Source organism: Phacochoerus africanus, chromosome 2 (genome assembly GCF_016906955.1).
Source record: "Phacochoerus africanus isolate WHEZ1 chromosome 2, ROS_Pafr_v1, whole genome shotgun sequence".
Taxonomy (NCBI): domain Eukaryota; kingdom Metazoa; phylum Chordata; class Mammalia; order Artiodactyla; family Suidae; genus Phacochoerus; species Phacochoerus africanus.
The window spans coordinates 114,990,210-115,013,962 of NC_062545.1; the positions used below are offsets into that span (position 1 = coordinate 114,990,210).

Below are 23,753 nucleotides of genomic sequence, written 5' to 3' on the forward strand. Positions count from 1 at the left end.
TAACCATTGCGCCATAACGGGAACATCTACAGTGAATTATTTTAATAAAACCTACTAAATTTTCCTCGGAGGTCACTAAATTTATTTGGTTGTTAAAGTAATTAACTGTTTAATTCAAAGTTACAACATTATATTAAAGCACCATCACTCAAAAGATGTATATGTTCATTTTCTACACTGCTGTCTCAAAGTAGAGCCCTATGAGTGTTCTTCAAAAGTTGCAGTGACCACAAAGTTACCCCCTGTAGTCTGGCCCCAAACAGGCTGCTTTGTTAGGTAAGTTTGTAAATTCAGAACTTCTACCTTTGGAGCCAACATTTCCATCTGTACTGGTTTCACAGAAGCAGTAGGTTTCAAGGGCTTGTTGGCATTTGTTGTTTTGCTGGGCGGGACAAGTACCTTGATGTTCTGAGCTTTCTAAAAGAAAAAAGAAATGTGAATAGGGCAAGAGAGCCAGAGTTGCCCCTCAGTCTTCTACAGAATCAGCCCAGTGTGCACATGTACCGTTCTCACAGCTGTTACCTTAGCTACCTGTGTGGCTCTGGTTGTAACTCGATTTCCAATTTCTTCTAAAACTGCCCTCCTGATAGTCACATGACTCTTAGGTTTAGAATTAAGTCCTATGTCAATATTCTCCAAATCAGTAGACACCTGGAAAAGGAAAAAAAAGAAAAAAAATTAAGGAAGAACTGAGATAATTTACAATATTTGCTAACATCAGATATCCAAGTTCAGAATTGATCTGGGGAAGATGAATGTGCTGAGATCTATTTCTGATAGGGAAAAGGTACATTTTAGGAATTCTACAAATGCAACTTGTGATTTATAACATTAAGCAAATCACTCACCTACCTTATCTACTTAAAAAAAAAAAAATCCCACTAAGACCTTCATAGATAAGTGATTATTTCTCTTACGGCACCCATGTCACTTTTTAACACTCCCTATATATTAAAGGCATCTATTTAAAAACTTTCCTGAGGAGTTCCCACTGTGGCACAGTGGGTTAAGAATCCAACAGCAGGGAGTTCCCGTCATGGCACAGCAGAAAGGAATCCAACTAGGAATCATGAGGTTGCGGGTTTGATCCCTGGCCTGGCTCCGTGGGTTAAGGATCAGGAGTTGCCGTGAGCTGTGGTGTAGGTCACAGATGCAGCTCAGATCTGGTATGACTGTGGCTGTGGCTGTAGCTCCGATTAGACCCCTAGCCTGGGAACCTCCATATGCTGCGTGTGCAGCCCTAAAAGGACAAAAAGACAAAAAAAAAAAAAGAATCCAACCAACTGCAGTGATTCTGGTTGCTGCAGAGACACAGGTTCAATCCCTAGCCCATCACAGTGGGTTAAAGGATCTGGCATTCCTGCAGCTATAGTTTGATCCTTGGTCCAGGAACTTCCATGTGCCACAGGTGCAGCCATTTAAAAAAAAAAAAAACTTTTCCTTGACAGATGAGTAACAAGTACAACTAAGACAATATTTAAAAACTTTAATAGGTCTGCTTGTTTAAAAACCAGATGTTTAAAACCTAAACTAGGAGTTCCAGTTGTGGCTCAGCAGGTTGACTCCATGTTGTCTCTGTGAGGATGCAGGTTCAATCCCTGGCCTTACTCAGTGAGTTAAAGATCCAGCATTGCCACAAGCTGCAAAGGTCACAAATGCAGCTCGGATCAGGTGTTGCTGTGGCTGTGACAGAGGCCAGCAGCTGCAGCTCCAATTCAAACCAGGAACTTCCATATGCCACAGGTGCAGCCATTAAAAAAATAATAATAAAAAATAAAACCTAAACCAGCTTTGATTCTTATGCCACGCTAGAAATAAGCACTCAGGTAGACAGGATCTTCAGAAATACAGCCTTTTACAATGAGGTTTCCATAGCAAGTACTCTTTCTTATATTAAGGGTACTTAGAAAGATATGTTTTCATGGGTAAAACAGTTTTATCTCAAATTTAGAGAAAGTTGGAACTGTATGGAAATAAAAATTATTAGTTGACCTTAGTTTGCTTTAGACAGAATATACTTAGAAATAAAAGTTGTTAGAATAAGCTTTTTTTATTCCATGCACAAAAAAGCTTATTGCATATGATAAACATTTCATGAGAAAAAATAGCATGTACAATCCCTAAGAATTGGGAGTCCTAAATACCCCAACAGGAAATTTGAATGGACCTGTCAGGGTAGACAGAGAGGCAGGGAAGAACTCAAGCCTCATGGATACCAGTCCCATTCCTTACCACTGAGCCACAACGGGAACTCCTCAAACCTTTCTTGAAGGGCAAAAAAATCTGACCATGAAAGAATTTTATGAAATAGACGAGACAAAAATTACTTAACAGTTTGACTCAGATTTACAAAAGAATACCAAATTTTTTGCCTTTTACAGAAGTTCCCAGGCTAGGGGCTGAATTGGAGCTACAGCTGCCAGCCTATGCCACAACCACAGCAACACAGAATCTGAGCCGCATCTTCAACCTACACCACAGCTCACAGCAATGCTGGATCCTTAACCCACTGAGTGAGGCCAGGGATCGAAACTGCAACCTCTTGGTTACTAGTTGGATTCATTTCTGCTGTGCCGCAACAGGAACTCCTGAGAAGACTACTCTCAACCCACTGAGAGGCAAGGGATTGAACCTGCATCCTCATAGATACAGTCAGGTTCCTTACCACTGAGCCACAATGGGAATTCCCTAAATACTGAATGTATTCAATTTATTAGGATTCTTAAGAGTCACATTGTTCAATTTTTCCAACAGTTACTGCCAATTTAAAAAAGCGTTTGAAAGTTTAATGCTTATAGGTTGAAACCTGACTAAATTAAATCCATTTGGAAGGAAAAACTGACAGCTTTTAACTAGCCTATAGCCAGGAGGATGGCGCTCAGGTGTGTCAGGTCCCTCTATTTTTCAGCAAAGAACAAAGTAGATCCAGATGCAATTCAACCACACAGAAAAACCCAAACCACCATTATCACTTGGTTTTTCGCGAGGATGAAATAAATGAATTTGGACCCTTCTCTCTCAGTTGGCCATATTGCTCCAAATTATATGCAAAATCTCTTTTACACTTGAATAAAGAAATTAGTTTTGTTTAAAGGACAAGCCCATACATTAGTGAACTGAGCCTTGGAAAATTTCGTGTGCGGAAATAAATCGGAAATTCATACAAAGTGAAATGTTTAAGAGTTTGAAAAACACTCAGGGCCGTTGCTTGATCGAACATTCAGAACACTTTACAGCATTCGTAATTTCTTCAGGCCTTCCCTCCATCCCCATCAAGGATCCCTTAGCAGGCATGGAGTTATAGAAGAAAGGAAGGAAATCCCAAAAAGCTGTGTTTTAATGACTTCTTTAAAAACAAAGAGCCCTCGGGGAACGCGCTTGGAGTCCTAGGCCCGGTGGTCGGGAGACTCCCTAGACAAGTGCCACCCCCCAGGGCGCATTCCTGCACTTTCCGCGCCCCTGGGCAGGGACCGCCAGACCAGGAGCCGGGACCGGAGAGGAAGCAAGGCCAGGAGAAGCCAGCGGGAGAGGGCAGGCCCCAAGGTCCGGGATGCTTGGACAAAGGCGAAAGCTGCGCAGGTTGGGACGAAGCAACTCTGAGCTGAGGCGGGAGAGAAGCGAGAGGCGGCTTGGGAGTCTGCGCGGCCAGGGGCCCGGGCCGGTGCGGGCTAGGGGTGACCGGCCCACTCACCGTCGGGCGTCGGGGCAGCGCCATGAGGGACGCGACAGGCAAGAGTGGCAGCCCGGCTCAGGCACTGACGCGGACTAGAAACCAAGAGCACTACTTTCCGCAGCGCCGTTACGACTGTGCTACCGGCCCGCACCGCCGGATCTTGACCAAGCTGCTTAGTTCCAGGATTCAAACACCGCGCCGCTCGCTCCCCCATTGGGCGGCCCTACGTACGGCGCGCTCCTCCCATTGGCTAATCAAGAGGCATTCCCGAAGGATGATTGGCTGAATTTTCCAGACCCGTTTAGTAGTCATAACAACTGGCTGTGGGGGTTTTTTGTTTTGTTTTGTTTTTTCCTCCCTGCCTCCTGTCCTTTAAATAAAAAAAAAAAAAAACTCAGACCCTAAGATAAACAAAAATGAAATGCTTCATTTGGAAAGCAGACGTAGGACGTCTTGTCCGAATTTCGACGAGGCCTCAATTACAGAGGTCTATGTTTGTACTGGGTGGGCGGAAGTTGGTTCTCGAGAACATCCTGGAAATGCCATTTCTGACCTTTATTCCTCTTCCGGAAATTTCGCATTGGAGTTAAGGTTGGATTAGCCTGTCTCGGTTATGGAACTGACGACTTGGGATGGTTTTGGGCTGTACTGTTAAGTGAATGACGCTCAAACGTTTGCTTAAGGACTGGGAATTGTGGCGTTTACTCGAAAACTAAGATTCTTAGGAGAGGGAGAAAAAAATAAATGCGATTGATTCGTGTGACTCGTGATTCACGTAAACTCACCGTTGTGTTGCCAGCACCTAGCCCATTGTTTCATATGTGTTGTGGTGGGTGATCGTAAAATCATAAGATAGTCTATTCGTCGAATAAACTATCTTATGTCGTGCAGAAGATTTTAAAAAGAAAATAAGTGTAATCCAGCCTTGGACAGAGGTGGTGGGAGGATCAGGTGAAGACAGGAAAAGAGGAAAGAAAAAAATGAGAGGATCAAGAAAGAGAATAGGAAAGAGTCCCAGGCTCACAATAAAAGTAGTGGAATGAGCTTTGAAGAGCGTCTCCATCCGAGAATTTGAGCAAGCTTTCCCATCACTCCTCCTCCACTCTGTTACTGGGGTACTAATGATGGTTAAGTGAAGTTCAGTGATCTGGATTAATTCCTCACCTTGCATCAGACATTTCTAGACCTGCTTCCTATTTTGTAAAACAGAAATAATTGCAGCTACCGCGTGGCATGGGAAAAATGTTAGGGTATCCATTGTTCTAAAACTAAAAATTAGATGTCCAGTATGGGGCGGGGGGAAGGGTTGGGAAGAAAAAAATGGATGTTTAGTACACAGGGGTTGTGAGTAAAACTGTATTTTTGCTTTAATGTTATACTATTGTGGTGTTAACAAAGTACACCTAGAAAAGTAACAATCCTCAACAACTTTGTAAATTGTTATGAATGGTAAAATGCTCTTATTAACTGATTTGACATTATTAAAATCAAGTAATTCAATCCGTATTGGACATACTGTATTTTCACTTAAAATGGAAGTACTGGAGTTCTCTCGTGGCTCAGCGGATTAGGATTTGACATTGTCATTGCAGTGGCTTGGGCCACTGCTGTGGCATGGGTATGATCCCTGGCCTGAGAGTTCCACACGCTGTGGATGCTGCCAAAAAATTAAAAAATTTAAAAAAAACGGAAGTACTATTTCTCATGACTCCCTCACTGCAACCAACTCTTTTGACTCATTTTCTTATTTAATGCGTTGTAGTCTTCCTATATTTTTATTTTCTTTTCCCTCCCATCTTATATAACATTTATTGGTCACTCTTCCTAAAAACTAATTTGCATAAACTTTCTTGTGGAATCCTCACAATCTTTTTAAAGTGGATAGTATTATCCTATTTTTTTGGTCATTTTTTAAATTGAGGTATAATTGATGTATTACTTTCAGGTATACAACATAATTATTTAATATTTGTATGTATTGGAAATTGACCACCCTAATAAACTAGTTAACATCTGTCATGTTATCTCAGGCTAACAGCTGGAGAAACTAAAGTTCAGAGCAGCTATACGTCTTGGCTTCAGTCATGGTACTTGGGAGTTTCAAAGCTGGATTTGTACTCAAAACTGATTCCAAAGCCTGTATGCTTTCAATCATACTGCTCTCCTCTTTTTACATTTGGCAGAAAGAGTGGGAAAAGCTTGAAATAGCCATCAAAGGAAATCAAGTAGAAAATTAACCAAGGATAAGACATCATTAATAAGTTTACAAAAACAAGTGCTGGATGAATGGAACTAGAGACTCTCAAACTGAGTGAAGTAAGTCAGAAAGACAAAGACAAATACCAGATGATATCACGTATATCTGGAATCTAATATACGGCACAAACGAAACTTTCCACAGAAAAGAAACTCATGGACATGAAGAACAGACTTGTGGTTGCCAAGGGGGAGGGGGAAGGGAGGGGTGGACTGGGAATCTGGGGTTAATAGATGCAACCTATTGCCTCTGAGTGAATAAGCAATGAGATCCTGCTGTATAGCACTGGAACTGTATCTAGTCACTCATAATGGAGGATGATGGAGGATAATGTGAGAAAAAGAATGTATACATGTGTGTGACTGGGTCACTTTGCTGTACAATAGAAAATTGACAGAACACTGTTAACCAGCTATAATGAAAAAATATCATTTTAAAAAACCGCATTTTTTTTTTAGATGAAAATGTAAAGTCAGGGAGGAGTCAAAAAAAAACTTCAAATGTGTTAAATGCTTTCTACATAAGAACACACTTAAATTCAAGGCATTTCTTCACTTTCAGCAAAAGGTGGTGGATTGAACATGTGAATCTTTCCCTTAAGCTCTCTAAAGTCACAATAAAGGATAATTTAAAGGTACAAATTCAAAAAAACAATGAGGAGAAAGAGAATATATATTATAAACTGGAAGTCAGGAAACCAAAAAAAAAAAAAAAAAACCCAAAAACAAAAAAAACGAATCCCAAGACCAGGGCACAGAGGTGGGTAGCTGAATAAGAACCTGGAAGTGAGGGAGTTCCCATTGTGGCTCAGTGGTTAAGGAATCTGACTAGGAAGTATGAGGTTTCAGGTTCAATTCCTGGCCTCGCTCAGTGGGTTAAGGGTCTGGCATTTCCACGAGCTGTGGTGTAGGTCACAGATGCGGCTTGGATCCCATGTTACTGTGGCTCTGGCGTAGGCTGGCGGCTAGAGCTCCGATTGGACCCCTAGCCTGGGAAACTCCATATGCCCCGGGTACGGCCCTAGAAAAAAGACAAAAAAAAAAAAAAAGAAAAAGAAAGAAACTGGAAAGTGAGGAGGGTCTGACAAACAACAAGCCAATCTTGGGTGATTCAGATAGTTCTGATAGCCGAGGCAGTAAGACTCTACCCCAGACTGAGGAATCTTGGTGTCAGAAGAGTTCCCTCCTGGCATTCTAGGACCTAAACTTTTGTGTAGGAATCTCAGAATCTTGTCTCTCTGACTCACGCTCTCTGACTTCCTTTCATGGGGTTGGAAAACACTAGGCAACATCGCCTTGAAGCCCAATAAATCCTGCCAAACCAAGCCACTCACCTCATCTCTACTCATACCAGTCCAGTGTTAGTGGTTCATGCTTTTACTTGGGGTGCTCCTCTGCCTGCAGTTTTCTTCCTTCACCCCATGTCCATCCCATATACACATCCTTTTAGAGCAGTACTTGACAAAGAAATGAAAATAAAATGATTTATGTATAATTTTACCATAATGTAAAGGGCCAATGACCTTTAAGAAATTTAACCTTGGTTAATTTTCTTTCTTCCTTTTTTCTTTTTATGGCCACACTAGCAGTATTTGGATATTCCTGGGCCAGGGATTGAATCCAAGCCACCACAGCAGCAATGTGGGATCTTTAACCCACTGGGCCTGGCTGGGGATGAACACACAACTCTGCAGGGACCCAAGCTGCTGCAGTCAGATTCCTAACCCACTGCGCCAGGGTGAGAAGTCCTTTTTTTAAAAAAAGAATTAAAGTATACTTGGAGTTCTCGTCGCGGCTTAGTGGTTAATGAATCTGACTAAGAACCATGATGTTACGGGTTTGATCCCTGGCCTTGCTCAATGGGTTAAGGATCCAGCGTTGCCATGAGCTGTGGTGTAGGTCGCAGACGAGGCTCGGATCCTGAGTTGCTGTGGCTGTGGCAAAGGCCCGCAGCAGCAGCTCTGATTAGACCCCCTAGCCTGGGAACCTCCATATGCCAAGTGTGCGGCCCTAGAAAAGGCAAAAAGACCAAAAAAAAAAAATTAAAGTATATTTGATTTACAATGTTGTGTCAATTTCTGCCATACAGAAAAGTGACCCAGTCATTCATATATGTGTATATATATATATATACACACACACACATAAATATATATATAATATATATTCTATTAATTTCCATCATGGTCTATCCCAAGAGATTAGATATTAGTTCCTTGTACTATACAGTAGAACCTATTGTTTATCCATTCTAAATGTAATAGTTTGTGGATTTTCTGTCGTGGCTCAGTGGTTAACGAACCTGACTAGCATCCATGAGGATGTGGGTTTGCCTTGACCTCGCTCAGTGGGTTAAGCATCCAGTGTTGCCATGAGCCGTGGTGTAGGTCACAGACATGGCTTGGATCCTATGTTGCTGTGGCTCTGGCGTAGGCCAGTGGCTATAGCTCCGATTCAACCCTTAGCCTGGGAATCTACATATGCCCCAGGTGCAGCCCTAAAAAGACAAACAAACAAATAAATGTAATAGTTTGTATCTATTAACCCCAAACTCCCAGTCTATCCCAGTGTGGAGAAAAGGGAACACTCCTGCACTGTTGGTGGGAATGTAAGCTGGTACAACCACAACGGAAAACAGTACGGAGGTAACTCAGAAAACTGTACATAGAACTACCATGTGACCCAGCAATCCCACTCTTGGGCATATATATAGACAAAACTTTCCTTGAAAAAGACACATGCACCCCTAATGTTCACTGAAGCTCTATTCACAATAGTCAGGACATGGAAACAACTCAAATGTCCATTGACAGGTGATTGGATTAGGAAGATGTGGTATATATACACAATGGAATACCACTCAGCCATAAAAAAGAATGAAATGATGCCATTTGCAGCAACATGGATGGAACTAGAGACTCTCATATTGAGTGAAGTAAGTCAGAAAGAGAAAGACAAATACCAGATGATATCACGTATATCTGGAATCTAATATACGGCACAAACGAAACTTTCCACAGAAAAGAAACTCGTGGACATGAAGAACAGACTTGTGGTTGCCAAGGGGGAGGGGGAAGGGAGGGGTGGACTGGGAATCTGGGGTTAATAGATGCAGCCTATTGCCTTTGGAACAGGTAAGAAATGAGGCCCTGCTGCGTAGCACTGGGAACTATGTCTAGTCACTTATCATGGAGTATGAATATGTGAGAAAAAGAATGTATACATGTGTGTGACTGGGTCACTTTGCTGTACAATAGAAAATTGACAGAACACTGTTAACCAGCTATAATGAAAAAAGAATAAAAATCATTACTATATATATATATATATATATATATATATATATATATATATATAAAAGTCTGGACCTGGAGTTACTATATATTACTATATATATATTACATTACTATATATATATATATATATATATATATATATAAAAGTCTGGACCTGGAGTTCCTGTTGTGGTGCAGTGGAAATGAATCCGACTAAGAGCCATGAGGTTGAGGCTTCCATCCCTGGCCTCGCTCAGTAGGTTAAGGATCCAGCATCACTGTAAGCTATGGTGTAGGTCACAGAAGCAGCTTGGATCTGATGTTGCTTTGGTTGTGGCGTAGGCTGGCAGCTGTAGCTCTGATTGGACCCCTAGCCTGGGAACGTCCACAGCCTTTTTTTTAGTCCATGGGTATGGTCCTAAAAAAAAAAAGAAAAGAAAAAAAAAGATTTCATGTAAATTAAGTGCCCTAGGATTCTTCCATCCTGGTCTCAGGTATCTGGAATGTAGTAAATAAAGAAAAAAGTCTGGACCTCAAGCTTGTGGATTATCCAATTTTTGTTTGTTTTGCTTTTTTAATCAACTAAGTGCCTTCTATAAAAAAGACACTGTGCACAGTACTTAGAAAGAAAAGGGCATGAAAACTGGGTCCCTGCCCTGATGTTACTTAAAATAGAAGGTTCATGAAAGGATAACAATATAATTTACTCATCTTAGAAAGTGAGTAAAATAGTAAAAGATCCATTGAGGATAATAAACCACTGACTCAAGAGTTTTAAAATTATGCTGTTCAGTAATTCTTGTTCTCGTTCATTTCCCGTTCTCTGTTATACTGGGTAAACATTGTGAGACACTCTAATTTTTGCATCGTGTCCTAATCAGCTTTGGCGGAATCTTGAGGAGCTACAGAATGCAGAGAATGTCCCAAATGGCCTATCAAGCTGGCTTTTCAGTAACCACCCACATTCTGAGCTAAGCTGTGCTTGTGGGGTGTACAGGCTTATTGAGATTTGAAAGCTAATCCCACTCTGCATAAATGGTAGAGTGAAGACTATGTGTCATTTCCCTTCAGTCTGTATTCCTTTTTTCAATTCATTCTTACTCCTTCTATTTCCACACCTGTCCTTCAGGACATCTGTGCTCCCTTAGAAAATACCACCATTCTGGAGTTCCCGACGTGGCGCAGTGGTTAACGAATCCGACTAGGAACCATGAGGTGGCGGGTTCGGTCCCTGGCCTTGCTCAGTGGGTTAACGATCCGGCGTTGCCGTGAGCTGTGGTGTAAGTTGCAGACACGGCTTGGATCCCGCGTTGCTGTGGCTCTGGCGTAGGCCAGTGGCTACAGCTCCGATTGGACCCCTAGCCTGGGAACCTCCATATGCCTCGGGAGCAGCCCAAAGAAATAGTAAAAAAAAAAAAAAAAAAGAAAAAGAAAATACCACCATTCTAGGACCTAACTCATTAGCATGAGTGAAATCAAGTAATTTTTACTTTTTAATGCTCAGGCCACATTCAGAGTGAAAATCTTTTGCAGGTATATTTTAAGGAATGTTAATAAACTAGAAATATCCAGAAAATTGTGAAATCTAGCTAAGTGGCTTAAGATCCAGTTTAAACAAACGGGTTCTAAGGATATTCCACTTGAAGACCAAAATAAATCGAGAGCTGTCCTATATCATCTGAAGAGCTAGCATAGAGCAAGAAACCAGATTTATTTTTACATTGTTCTAAAATACAAAATAGGGAGTTCCTGTCATGGCGCAGCAGAAATGAATCCGATTAAGAACCATGAGGTGGCGGGTTCAATCCCTGGTCTTGCTTAGTGGGTTAAGGATCCAGTGTTGCCATGTCATGGTGTTGCCATGTAGGTCGAAGATTCGGCTTGAATCTGGTGTGGCTCTGGTTGTGGGGTAGGCCGGCAGCTGTAGCTCTGATTGGACCCCTAGCCATGGGAACCTCCATATGCCATGGGTGTGGCCCTAAAAAGCAAAATAAATAAAATGAAATACAAAATAGGACCCTGTGACTGAAGTTATAGAAACATCTACCAAAGGAAAAGAATTGGTTTTAACTGTTCATAAAAGAAAATGTTTTTCTTCACTAAGTAATGACCTCATCATCACTGGAAGAAGATAACAAGGGGTATAATAATTGGATTAGTCAGGGTTCTCCAGAGATAGATAGATAGATAGATAGATAGATAGATAGATAGATAGATAGATAGATAGATAGATAGGGAATTGGCCCATACAATTCTGGACAAATCCTACAGTCTCTAGTCTGCAAGCTGGAAACTCAGGAGAGCCACTGGTGGAGTTTCAGTCTGAAGGCTGATAGGCTAGTGGCCCAGGAAAAGCCCATGTCTCAGTCTGAGTGCAGAGACAGGAGGAAAACAATGTCCTAACTTGAATACAGTGAAAATGAGACATTCTCCCTTACTCATGGGGTGTGGGAAGAGGGGATGTGAGTTTTTTGTCCAGCTCAGGCCTTCAACTGATTGGATGGGGTCCACCCCCATTAGGGAAGGGCAACATGCTTTATAAAGTCTATAGATTCAAATGCTGATCTCACCTAGAAAACAAACCTACAGATACACTGCGCCCTCGGTGGTGCAAACTGACACATACAACTATCACAGTAACCATCTATGAAGAAAACTGCAGAAAAAATTACTGAATTACACAAAGATATGTCAGACAAAGTACCAGAAATACCTAGATATCTCCATCCCGTAAGTTTCTTTCTCTCAAATATCAGCAAGGAGAAGCCAAAGTTCCTCCACCACTGATTCCTCTCATGGTAACACCTGAGAAAATAGACCATTTGCACATATGGCTTCTCCATATGCTACATTTTGGAAATTTTTTTTTTAGCTTTTAAGGGCTGCACTTGTGGCATATGGAGGTTCCCAGGATAGGGGTCGAATCAGAGCTACAGCTGCCGGCCTACACCACAGCCACAGCAATGCAGGATCCGAGTCTTGCCTGTGACCTGCACCACAGCTCACGGTGACACCAGATCCCTAACCCACTGAGCAAGGCCAGGGAATCAAATCCACAACCTTATGGATACTCATCAGATTCATTTCTGCTGCGCCACAATGGGAACTCCCTCCATACGCTAAACTTTGGTTTGGGTATAAAAACATCTAAGTGTGTTCAGGAAGTTTGTAGCAGAAATTAACAAAGCAATGACACTTCTTTTACCTTGTGATAAATTTAAAATGGTCACATTTTTAGCTGCCACTTCTATTAATAGGTGTAGTCTATTTCCCCTCCCCTTGAATCTGGGTAAGTCTTGCTCTGACTAACAGAATATGGCAGAAATGACACTGTGCCAGTTCCAGGCCTAGGTTCTATGAGGCCTGGCAGTTTCTTCTTTCTTAGAGCTCTGAACCACCACGTATAGAAGTCTAGCTATTCTTCACTAGAGACTCTAACCACGTCGAGAGAGAAATGTCCAGGGACTCTTCAGCTGTCCCAGCCATGCCAGCTAAAGCATCAGACATCTAGAGGCCACACCAGACATTCCTTGCTAGTAGAGCTCCCAGTTGAATGCAGCCGTGCAAAGACCACCAGTCATACAACACAGAGTTATGAGCTATTCCCGCCCAGCCCTGCTCATACTGTACAACTACAAGCAAATAAATGTTGTGTTTAAGTCAGTTTGTTACATATCAGGTAATAGATACACTTACCTGGGGGTATTTCCAATCCTTCCATCAAATAAGCATGTGTTTGCTTGAATAATGTTGTACCTTATTGGTTTTCTATGGTATCACAGTTTAGAAAAACATAGCACAAAGTTAGGATTTATAAGTATTTGTAAACTCTGAATTCATAAAAACATTATTCTTGGAGTTCCTGTCGTAACTCAAGAGGGTTAAGAGGCCAATATAGTGTCCATGAGGATGCAGGTTCAATCCTTGGCCTTGCTCAATGGATTAAGTATCTGGCGTTGCCACAGATACTTGGATCTGCCATTGCTGTGGCTGTGACCTAGGCCAGTGGCTGTGGTGTAGGCCCGCAGCTGCAGCTGATTTGACCTCTAGCCTGGGAACATCCATGTGCTGCAGGTAGGTGAGGCCCTATAAAGGAAAAAGAAAAAGATTATTCTTGGAAGTTTGTTTTTTTTTGGGGGGGGGGGTGTTTTGTTTTGTTTTGTTTTTTAGGTCCTTACCCGTGGCATATGGAGGTTCCCAGGTTAGGGGTCAAATTAAAACTACAGCTGCTGGCCTAACCACAGCCACAGCAATGCAGGATCCTTAACCCACTGAGTAAGGCCAGGGATCAAACCCACAACCTCATGTTTCCTAGTCAGATTTGTATCCAATGCGCCATGACAGGAACTCCTATTCCCTATTCTTAGATTTTTTCGAATGGGAAACTTGAGTACCTGAGCCATTTCCAGATGTTTTGCACTTGGTTACTTTTTTTTTTTTTTTTTTGCTTTTAGGGCCTCACCTGCAGCACGCGGAAGTTCCCAGGCTAGGGATCAAATCGGAGCTACAGCTGCCAGCCTACACCACAGCCACAGCAATTCAGGATCTGAGCTGCGTCTGTGACCTACACCACAGCTCATGGCAACGCTGGATCCTTGATCTGTTGAGCAAGACCAGGGATTGAACATGAAACTTCATGGTTCCTAGTCAGATTTGTTTGCACTGCACCACAAGAGGAACTCCTTGGTTACCTTGTGAGGGCACAGTTTTTAGTGCTGAACCATGGATCAGATGTAACTAACTGAGAGTCCTGGGAAACACGGAGGCCAATCTGATAGAATTTTTGGCCAAGTCCAAGAACGTCTGTAGACTGGGTCTTGACATGGGGCATAAGAGAGTCACCAACTGTGGTTTTAAAAATATGTACACAGGGAGTTTCCACTGTGGCACAGTAGGTTAGGAACTGAACACCATATCTGTGAGGATGCAGGTTCAATCCCTGGCCTCACTCAGTGCATTAATGAGCCAGTGTTGCTGTATACCTTCAGTGTAGGTCACAGATGTGGCTTGGCTCAGATCTGGTGCTGCTGTGGCTGTGGTGTAGGTGGGCAGCTGCAGCTCTGATTGACTTCTAGCCTGGAACTTCCATATGCCACAGGTGTGGCCATAATAAGAAAAATAGACAAATTCTTGCTCTACCTTCCTTCAAATGTTGAAACCTAATCAACTCCTCTTGAGTATAGGCTCTATTTAGTGACTTGCTCCTAATGAATATATACTCCCTTTAATGAGGGAGTAACTTCTGAGACTAGATGAAAAATGTCCTTGTGGCTTCCTCCTTGCACTCTCTCTGGGATCATTCTGGGGAAGCCAGCTACCCTGTTGTGAGGCCATTTGAGCAGCACTATGAAAAAGCCTACATAACAAGGAAGTGAGGTCTCTCGGCCACCAGCCAATAAGGAACCAAAGCTTCCTATCAACAGCCATGTGAGTGAGCCAACTTGGAAACAGATCATTCAGACCCAGTAATAACTTCAGGTGACTAGAGCCTCAGCTATCACCTTGATTATACTGCATGAGACACCCTGAGCCAGAAGCACTAAGCTAAGCTGTTCCCAAATTCCTGATCCACAGAAACTAAGATGTTCATATTTAAGCTGCTAAGATTTAGGGTTTCACAGCAGTATTTAATACAAACCTTTGGGGTCTGGGGCATACAGGGCTAACAACAAAGTTCTAGGAACCCAGGTTCCACAACTTATTCTCTGAACAAGCACTAATAGTATGGTAGTCAAGACAGCAGTTTGATCAAAGACATCCATTCCTTTTTAAAGGCAGGCTGGGATGTAGTGGTCTCGAGACTTACCAATCTCTTCCAATTCTCCTATCAAACACTCTTCCTACAGAGGATTATTATTTTTTTTTTTTTTTAGGGCTGCACCCATGGCATATGGAGGTTCCCAGGCTAGGGGTTGAATCGGAGCTGTATTTGTCAGCCTACACCACAGCCACACCAACGCCAGATCCAAGCCTTGTCTGCAACCTATACCACAGCTCATGGCAATGCCAGATCCTTAACCCACTGAGCAAGGCCAGGGATTGAAGCTGCATCCTCATGGATGCTGTTCAGATTCATTTCCACTGAGCCACAACAGGAATTCCCAGAGGGCTCTTAAGAATCTAAAAAACAATACTTAGGATAATAGGTTTGGAGTGTCCCATGTTATGGGCCAGACTGGAAATCCAAGTGTCCACACAGGCAATGCCAGAAACCAAATTCTTCCTTTCTATAGCACAACATATCAGTAATGATTTGTAGAATTTGACCTTTGCAAATCATTACCCCTTACCTCCACACACATACTAAAACTAAAGCAAAACTGACTCATGTAGTCCACAATGAAAATTAGTATTTAGTGAATCCAACCAGTCTCTGTAGTGATGATATAGGATTTAAAGAGATATGCAATTCATCTGGGCTAATCAAAAGGTTCTCCTGGAAACCCCTAACTTCTACATGCTCTCAGTCATAGCTATCAGCCTAAGAATAAAAAAAGCAGATAATACGACAACATAGGCAACTCACTAGTATGCTTAATTCATCCTTAATGGGTGCCAGATCCCTGTATAACACAATTTGATGAGAAAATTTAGGAGAGAATGTGAAATTCTAGTTTTTAATTTCTCCATAAAATTTACTTTTAGCTGAGAGAGCAAATGGTTTCATATATACTGTGCCAATTCTAATCCAACGGCAGTAGCTGCCTAAAACACAACACTAGATGGTATTTATAGGCAACTATGTGCCTGATGTGATTGCAAGGCAAGGGAAGAAAGCACATGTGATGGGCATCCTCTATTCCTCTAGTAGAAAAGTAAGTCCTACTCACCAGGGAAGGACTGAAGAGGATTGTTCCTTATCTGATAATCAGTTGCCTGGATTCAGTAAGGGAAAGATCAGCGGCAAACACTGATCCATAGATCAGCACTTTGCTATGCTACCATTTGTTACCAAAGGCAAGGGTTTCTAGGTGGTGGGGTAGGATGAAGCAAGCACTGGGAGCACGTATCATCTGAAGTATGTACTACATGCAAAGCTTTTCATACTCATCATCTCAGTTAATTCTAATAACAAACCATTTCTGTTATAGATAATAGATGAGGCTCAAAAAGTTTAAGCTGCTTAGAGCTACAAAATGTCCAAGTCTGCCTGAAGCAAAAGCCTATATATTCTTTTCACAACTCCAAAAGGTCATCTCTGTGGCCTGTGAGTTTGTACAGAATATACAGGCAACAGAAGAGATTGTCCCCAGCAGGCCCAAGCACAAAATTTGTAACATTTGTTTTCCTTAGATATAAATGTTTTGGACATAATTCTTAACTCAGTTACAGAGTTTCATCTGTAACTGAGAGAAAATATTTCAACCTTGATATATCCGATAGTGTAATATGTGAAGTCTTGAAGAAGAAAGAAAACTTACTGTGTTCCCAGAGATTTTGGAAAGTAAAATACAAATCAGCGTGCATTTTCTACAGAATTAAGATCTTCCCATTTATTAAAAATAATGAAATGTCCACAGAGTTTATATTTTTGTCTTATAAATACCATTTTAAAAGCAGAGCTGGTTTTCTGTATGTCAAATTGTTATGGTTCAAATGACAAAGTGTGCTAGCAGCTAAAATAACCAGTTAAAGAAAAACGTTTCAAATATCAGCTTATAATTTGCATATTAACAACAAAAAGTGTAAGATTCGCTGATACAAGAATTTTTAAGTATTTGAACAGCTATCACTGAAATTTTCATTCTGACATACGGTGTAGCAGCATATGGAAGACATCAAAACAAAGCATAAAAAGTTAAAATACTAAAAATTATTTTCCTTCTCCCTTAGTTCGTTACTAATCACATTTTCTGTAACACATTTTCTGTAACATGTAAGCTCCTGCAGGTATTTACCACAAATACTTGTATAAAATAAATTTTAAGGTAATGAGGATTTACCTATATTTTAAAAATCAGTAGCAATTACTAAACAGGCCAACAGGGAGTTGTGCATATAAATCTGACGCAATATTAAAAAACAGAGGAATCTATCTATATTTGTGTTTAGGGGAGCATCAAGAGGACTCTATTATATTGAATTCTCCCCATCTTATCCCTTGGCACAGACCCTGGGTTTTATAGTGGTGAAGCCCTATATCTGTCACATGCTATTGGTACTAGCTCTTGTCCCCAGTAAGACGGCATACAAAGTTTCTCTCCTTTTCTCTCATTCTGTCTCATCCCCTTCCCACCAACTACAGCTTAATCATCAAATGTTCTTTTTAAAAATGTTATTTCATATCCAAATTTCTTAACCATAGTCCATCTTCCATCTCTCCACATATTATGTTCAAGCACCTGATACTGACAATTACTACAGAGTAACTATTTACTAATATTAATAAAAGACAAGAAGCCATAACTGAGTAACAACCATCAAATTACGCAAATGTCAACTTGAATGAGATCATTATTTTTGAATTCCAAAATGTTTAATGTAAATGGTTTTATAAAAAAAACTATGAAAACACAAAGACAATAGAAATATAAGTTATTTATTAATCAATCCACTTACAAAGCAGGTGGCTTAATGCAAGCTTATTGACATCTTCACATATGATTCATGGGAACATGTCTTCCACATACAGACAGTGATGTTACTGACTGATGCATTTGCAATCTGGGGCATATTAAGCATATTTAGACAAATAAAATTAGGCTATCCTGTATATGAAAGTATCTTGATATATGCATCCTGAAGTGGATTAAAACTTTCTCCAAAGGAGAAATGTTAGTACATTAACTTAACTTTAATATTCTATATTATGCAGTAAATCTTAACTATAGAAATTAAAAATTTTAAATCAGTGATCGACTCTTGGTAATGTACGAAGTGGGAATCTAAAACCAGAGCAACAGTAGGTTGACAGCATAATTTGTGCCTCACAGTATCTGCAGATTTACTGTTTTCAAGTTTGAAGAGAAATAAAACAAGAGACATGTAGATTCAGCTGACTTTATTTATCTTTAAACTAATAAAAATCCCTTTAAAAGTGATCCTGGGACTTTTAGAAGTTCTATGAATGCATAGATACCTGCCAGTGACTGCAATTCTAAATCCTGACTAAATGTGTTTACAAAACTCAACACAAGCAGATATCTTTACTATACGTGCTTAGCAGAAGACTGAAAAATTCTACATGTCTTCTTCGATTTCCCTAAAATTTTGTTAAATCTGCAAGTATATACAATCCAGCTAATTGAAATTAATATTTAGTGTTCATCAGAGCTGTTTCACAGCAGCAAAAATTGAATCTGGGAAATAAGTTCTAAACAATGTAGGAAAAGATAAATACAATCAGAACAGCAGTCTAAATGTATGATATCAATATTCAACTCTATCTGCATTGTGCTGAAAGGAAAAGGATACACCAAGAAAATTTCTATTGATCACTCTGGTGATGTGAATACCACCTGCATCTGATTGAAAATGGTTTATACTCTGTTCCCAGTATCAAGGATGGTATTTAACTCAGAACTCCATATTGTAAATATACAGCAGCCATTGTGTCCTAATTAAGGAATGTCTTAATACAATATTATCATTTTCTAGAGGATCTTTATACATTAAACTAAAGTACATGATTGATTAAATTAAACGTTAGTAATGGATAAAAAAATTCATAATTCTCAAGACCTGGTACTATGTAAAAAACAAAAAGACCACAAAATTCTACTTACTAAAGCAGCTAATCTTGCCTGCAAGTTTAGGGTCACAAGCCCATAATATGTGCAAAGAAATGCAATACAAGGAACCATGCAAAAATACAGTAAAATGATACAGGAAAAATGTCAAATCTAGAAAAAAAGGCTTTTATAAATACATCAAAATCAACTGTATACATAAACTGTACGTCTAGCATTAGTTGTACCATATAGCAGAGACAGCACTCTAAGTTCAAGGCTTCCAAATCTGCGCAGGTAAGTCATGCCATCTTTGGTTGACTGCAGTACCAGGAGGGTGGGAATGAGAGGGAGGGCAAGAGTTCTGAAACATGGTGTCAACTCTCACTTGGCAGCTGGGCCTCAATGTCCACTCTGCATATGGGGCACTTCTTATTGGTAATCAACCACTGGTCAACACACACTTGGTGGAAAAGGTGCATACAGGGAAGGCGTCTATTATAAGCAAACAAAACAAAAAGCAAAAATTAATCTTATGACAAACACTCATGATATTTATTTTTAAACAAATGATATATGCAGTAAGTCAGTAATGTTTTCAAGTTACTAGACAGCATTCTTTTCTATTAAAAAACTCCAGGAGTTCCCGTCATGGCGCAGTGGTTAACGAATCCGGCTAGGAACCATGAGGTTGCAGGTTCGATCCCTGGCTTTGCTCAGTGGGTTAAGGATCCAGCGTTGCTGTGGCTCTGGCGTAGGCCGGTGGCTACAGCTCAAATTAGACCCCTAGCCTGGGAAACTCCATGTGCCGTGGGAGCAGCCCAAGAAATGGCAAAAAGACAAAAAAACAAACAAACAAACAAAAAAAACCCTCCCTACTCAAAGAGTTACACCTACATTAAATTAACAATGTAATATATAAATGACCAAGAAATTAACTGTCACAGCTATGGAATCAAATTATATAAAACCTCCAGAATTTTAAGAACAGCAATTACATTGTTTTGTTTCTATACCTGAGCTGCCAATGCACTGGAGTTAGCAATTTGTTCCCTGTAACCGAATACTGTAAACACATTTTAAAATATCGAATCATTGAATTTGGGGAATACTTTCAAAAAAACCTCATTTAATTCTCTCTCAAAAACCTTGAAACTATGTTGTAAATGCCATATCATACTGATTAAGGAATGTCTTAATACGCAATTTTATTTTATATTTAGAGGGTATTTACATATTAAACTTAAGTACATGGTTGATTAATGGTCAATAATATTGTTTTCATGTTATATCCACTTAACACTATGCTACTCTTTTAAAAGTTGAGCTTAGAAGTTCCTGTCGTGGCTCAGTGGTTAACGAATCCGACTAGGAACCATGAGGTTGCGGGTTCGATCCCTGGCCTTGCTCAGTGGGTTAAGGATCCGGCATTGCCGTGAGCTGTGGTGTAGGTCACAGACGCGGCTCTGATCCCACGTTGCTGTGGCTCTGGTGTAGGCTGGAGTCTACAGCTCGGATTAGACCCCTAGCCTGGGAACCTCCATATGCCATGGGTACGGCCCTAGAAAAGGCAAAAAGGCAAAAACAAACAAAAAGCGTTGAGCTTAAAAGAGATGTTTAATATGCTACACTAAGTTATCAATAAGACATTGAGAAATATGGAGTTCCTGTTGTGTCTCAGTGGGTTATGAACCAGTATTTAAGATCAAGGCGGGTTCCATCCCTGGCCTCACTAAGTGGCTTAAGGATCCACATTGCCTTGAGCAGTGGCACAGGTCGCAGACATGGCTTGGATCCTGTGTAGCTGCGGCTGTGGCGTAGGCTGGCAGCTGTAGCTTTGATCAACCCCTAGCCTAGGAACATCCATATGCCAAGGGTTTGGGCCTAAAAAGCCCAAAAAAAGTGAGAAATAAAGAAGGCCTCTATACAACAGTAGGATAGAAGTTACTGGCTTAAATGTCCATTTCAACTTGTATCTACTGTTAAGAGATGTCATATATTTCAGACTTCCTAATATTTTGTAGAAATAGTAGCTAAAAAGAGGTTCCAATTGCTCCTTGCATAGTACTGTCAATATTGTAAAAACAACTCTCATCCATACTTATAAATCTTCAGTGGAAATAGAGTGTTCAAATAATCTTATATGTGGTATGGTAGACAACCATTTATATGCTTTTTTTCTCTCTTAGCCTACGATAAGAAATACGACAAAGTTATCCTTATAAATTAGGGCAACAAAACTCCTATACAGTTGTTACAGAAGTTACAAAACCTGTTTGATATGGGATTATGTAATTTACATAAGAAAAGAACAAAACAATTAAGAAATTATAAAAGGAAAGGTCTAAAATTAATATTTGGTTAGAATAACACTTTCTAGGAGTTCCTGTCATGGCTCAACAGAAACGAATCTGACTAGTATTCACAAGGACGCAGGTTTGATTCCTGGCCTCCATCAGTGACTTAAGGATCTGGCATTGCAGTAAGCTGTGGTCTAAGTTGCAGACGTGGCTGGGATCGGGCATAGCTATGGCATAGGCCTGCAACTTACAGCTCTGATTGGACCCCTAGCCTGGGAATCTCCATATGCCTTGGGTGCAGCCTTTTTTGGTCTTTTTAGGGCCACACTCGCGGCATATGGAGGTTCCCAGGCTAGGGGTCCAATTGGAGCTGCAGCTGCAGGCCTACACCACAACCAGAGCAACATAGGATCTGAGTCATGTCTGCAATGTACACTGCAGCACACCACAGCTCACGGCAATGCCAGATCATCAATCCACTGATCGAGGTCAGGGATCCAACCTGTCTCCTCATGGATGCTAGTTGGGTTTGTTAACCACTGAGCCACAATGAGAACTCCCAGGAATAACATTTTTTCTATGTCACAAAGTTGGAAAAAGAAAACAGTCCTACAGTTGAAAAGGAATTTTAGAAAAGAGATAAAAGATGTACAAAAAGATGCTATAAAACAAACTGCATGGAGCTAATCTGGAGCCCCCTCTTTAAAAGCTTTGGAGGAGTTCCCGTCGTGGCGCAGTGGTTAACGAATCCGACTAGGAACCATGAGGTTGCGGGTTCGGTCCCTGCCCTTGCTCAGTGGGTTAACAATCCGGCGTTGCCGTGAGCTGTGGTGTAGGTTGCAGACGCGGCTCGGATCGCGCGTTGCTGTGGCTCTGGCGTAGGCTGGCAGCTACAGCTCCGATTGGACCCCTAGCCTGGGAACCTCCATATACCGTGGGAGCGGCCCAAGAAATAGCAAAAAGACAAAAATAAATAAATAAATAAATAAATAAATAAACAGCATCTTCTAAAAAAAAAGCTTTGGAGAATACATTAATAAAACTGTCTTGGCCTCCAAAGCCTCTTAGTTCTCAAATTCTCCTTTCTGCAAGATTTACCGAAGACCACAAAATTTCCCTGGTCAAGTGTTGGTGGGGCCCTAAAATACGTAGGATGTTTCCTATTCCGACCCTTTTGTTGGTAATGCAGAGACTTCAATCTTTGTATTCTCTCACTCACAGTAAGAGGGTAATTCTACGTATCAGAAACTGGTGACAGGGTATGCTAGCAATAATCTTTATTTAGTTTCTGGTCTACTTTCTTTTTATCTCTCCTTCCTTTTGGGGCCACATCTGAGGCATATGGAAGTTTGCAGGCCAGGAATCAAATCCAAGTTGCATCTGAGAACTACACCACAGCTGTGGCAACACTGGATCCTTAACCTGCTTTACTGGGCCAGGGATCAAACCAGCACCTCCACAGAGACAAGCCAGATCACTAACCCATGGTACCACAGTGGGAACTCCCTCTGGTCTACTTCCAAAGAAACTCCCTTTTCCAGTTTCCACAATGGGTTTTAGATAATTAATGTCTAATTACCTCACATCTTCACCTTCCTCTAAAATAGACAAACAGATAGTACATTTTTCCTCTGTGTCTTCCTCAGTCCCTTCTTCCCCATCTTGTTTGCAGTGCAGTTTCCTCTGTGAGAACCAATCAGTTGTTACCTTATTAGTAGAGACGACATTATTGAATAACTGAGTAAAAGCTGTATTTATTTGAAAAGCAATACAAAACAAACCCACACATTCACCCACAACTTATTTCCCAAGTACAACTGTCATGAATTAATGGATAAATTAAGTGGCTATCATCAACTAAGTGTTCTTGTAAGACCCTTAAATTATCAACAGCAAAAGTAAAATTGAAAACAACAAACTCATTAGTGCAAAATTTATCATTTTTACTACATATTTAGGATAATATATACATTTTTGTTCTATCAGGAGCACAGCCAAATGAATATTACTTTAACAAGGTACACTTCAAAAAACAATCAAAAAATTAATGCTAATTATGGCATTTAGCTTAAATAACTGAAAGGCCTTAAATGTAATGGTGACACCTCATTAACAGACACATATTAATGAAAAATACAATGAACAGCAATGTGCACACTTTATTAGTCTCTGTAGCATAGAACACTGTTGTTTGTTGAAAGAAACTTATTTATTTAAAGTGTCTACTCTGTAACTTCCAGATGTAATAATACTACATAAGCAGTGTAAGGGTAGAAAACAATAAATACAAGCTAATTAAATGTCCATCCAAATAACTGGCTAATTAAACTATGGTACTGCTATATGATGGAATACTGTTTAAGCTATTAAAAAGAATGTATGTCATCTGTGGGTGTTGATATAGAATGAAAATGTCCAAGACTGTGTGCATATTATCCCCTTTACATTATTTTTGAAAGTGGAAGAAAAAAACACACACATGCACATTGTTATAAATGCATAAAAGAATGTGGAAGATTACCTAAGAAATCTTTAACCATGATTTTTCTTCTGGGAAGGAAAACCAGGGTCAGTAAGGTAA

At 40.5% G+C, this 23,753-nt stretch overlaps 2 protein-coding genes across 11 annotated transcripts in view; both read right to left on the bottom strand.

Moving 5' to 3' along the window:
• Positions 1–3,872, bottom strand: part of CCNB2 (cyclin B2) — a 34,787-nt gene extending 30,915 nt beyond the window's left edge. The window contains exons 1-3 of one of the 2 annotated variants that reach the window (XM_047766228.1): positions 3,692–3,872; positions 532–651; positions 304–417 (exon numbers count right to left, since the gene is read on the bottom strand). In XM_047766228.1, the coding sequence (XP_047622184.1) occupies positions 304–417; positions 532–651; positions 3,692–3,715 (258 nt within the window). In that variant the 5' untranslated portion in view covers positions 3,716–3,872. Of the gene's footprint in view, positions 1–303; positions 418–522; positions 652–3,691 lie in introns of both variants that reach the window. The other variant, XM_047766227.1, reaches the window with a different exon arrangement.
• A 13,850-nt stretch (positions 3,873–17,722) lies between these two features.
• Positions 17,723–23,753, bottom strand: part of RNF111 (ring finger protein 111) — a 98,404-nt gene continuing 92,373 nt past the window's right edge. For 6 of the 9 annotated variants that reach the window (XM_047766229.1, XM_047766236.1, XM_047766231.1 and 3 more), the window contains exons 13-14: positions 22,752–22,879; positions 17,723–19,367 (exon numbers count right to left, since the gene is read on the bottom strand). In XM_047766229.1, the coding sequence (XP_047622185.1) occupies positions 19,250–19,367; positions 22,752–22,879 (246 nt within the window). In that variant the 3' untranslated portion in view covers positions 17,723–19,249. The remainder of the gene's footprint in view (positions 19,368–22,751; positions 22,880–23,753) is intronic. The other 3 variants (XM_047766238.1, XM_047766237.1, XM_047766232.1) reach the window with 1 other exon arrangement.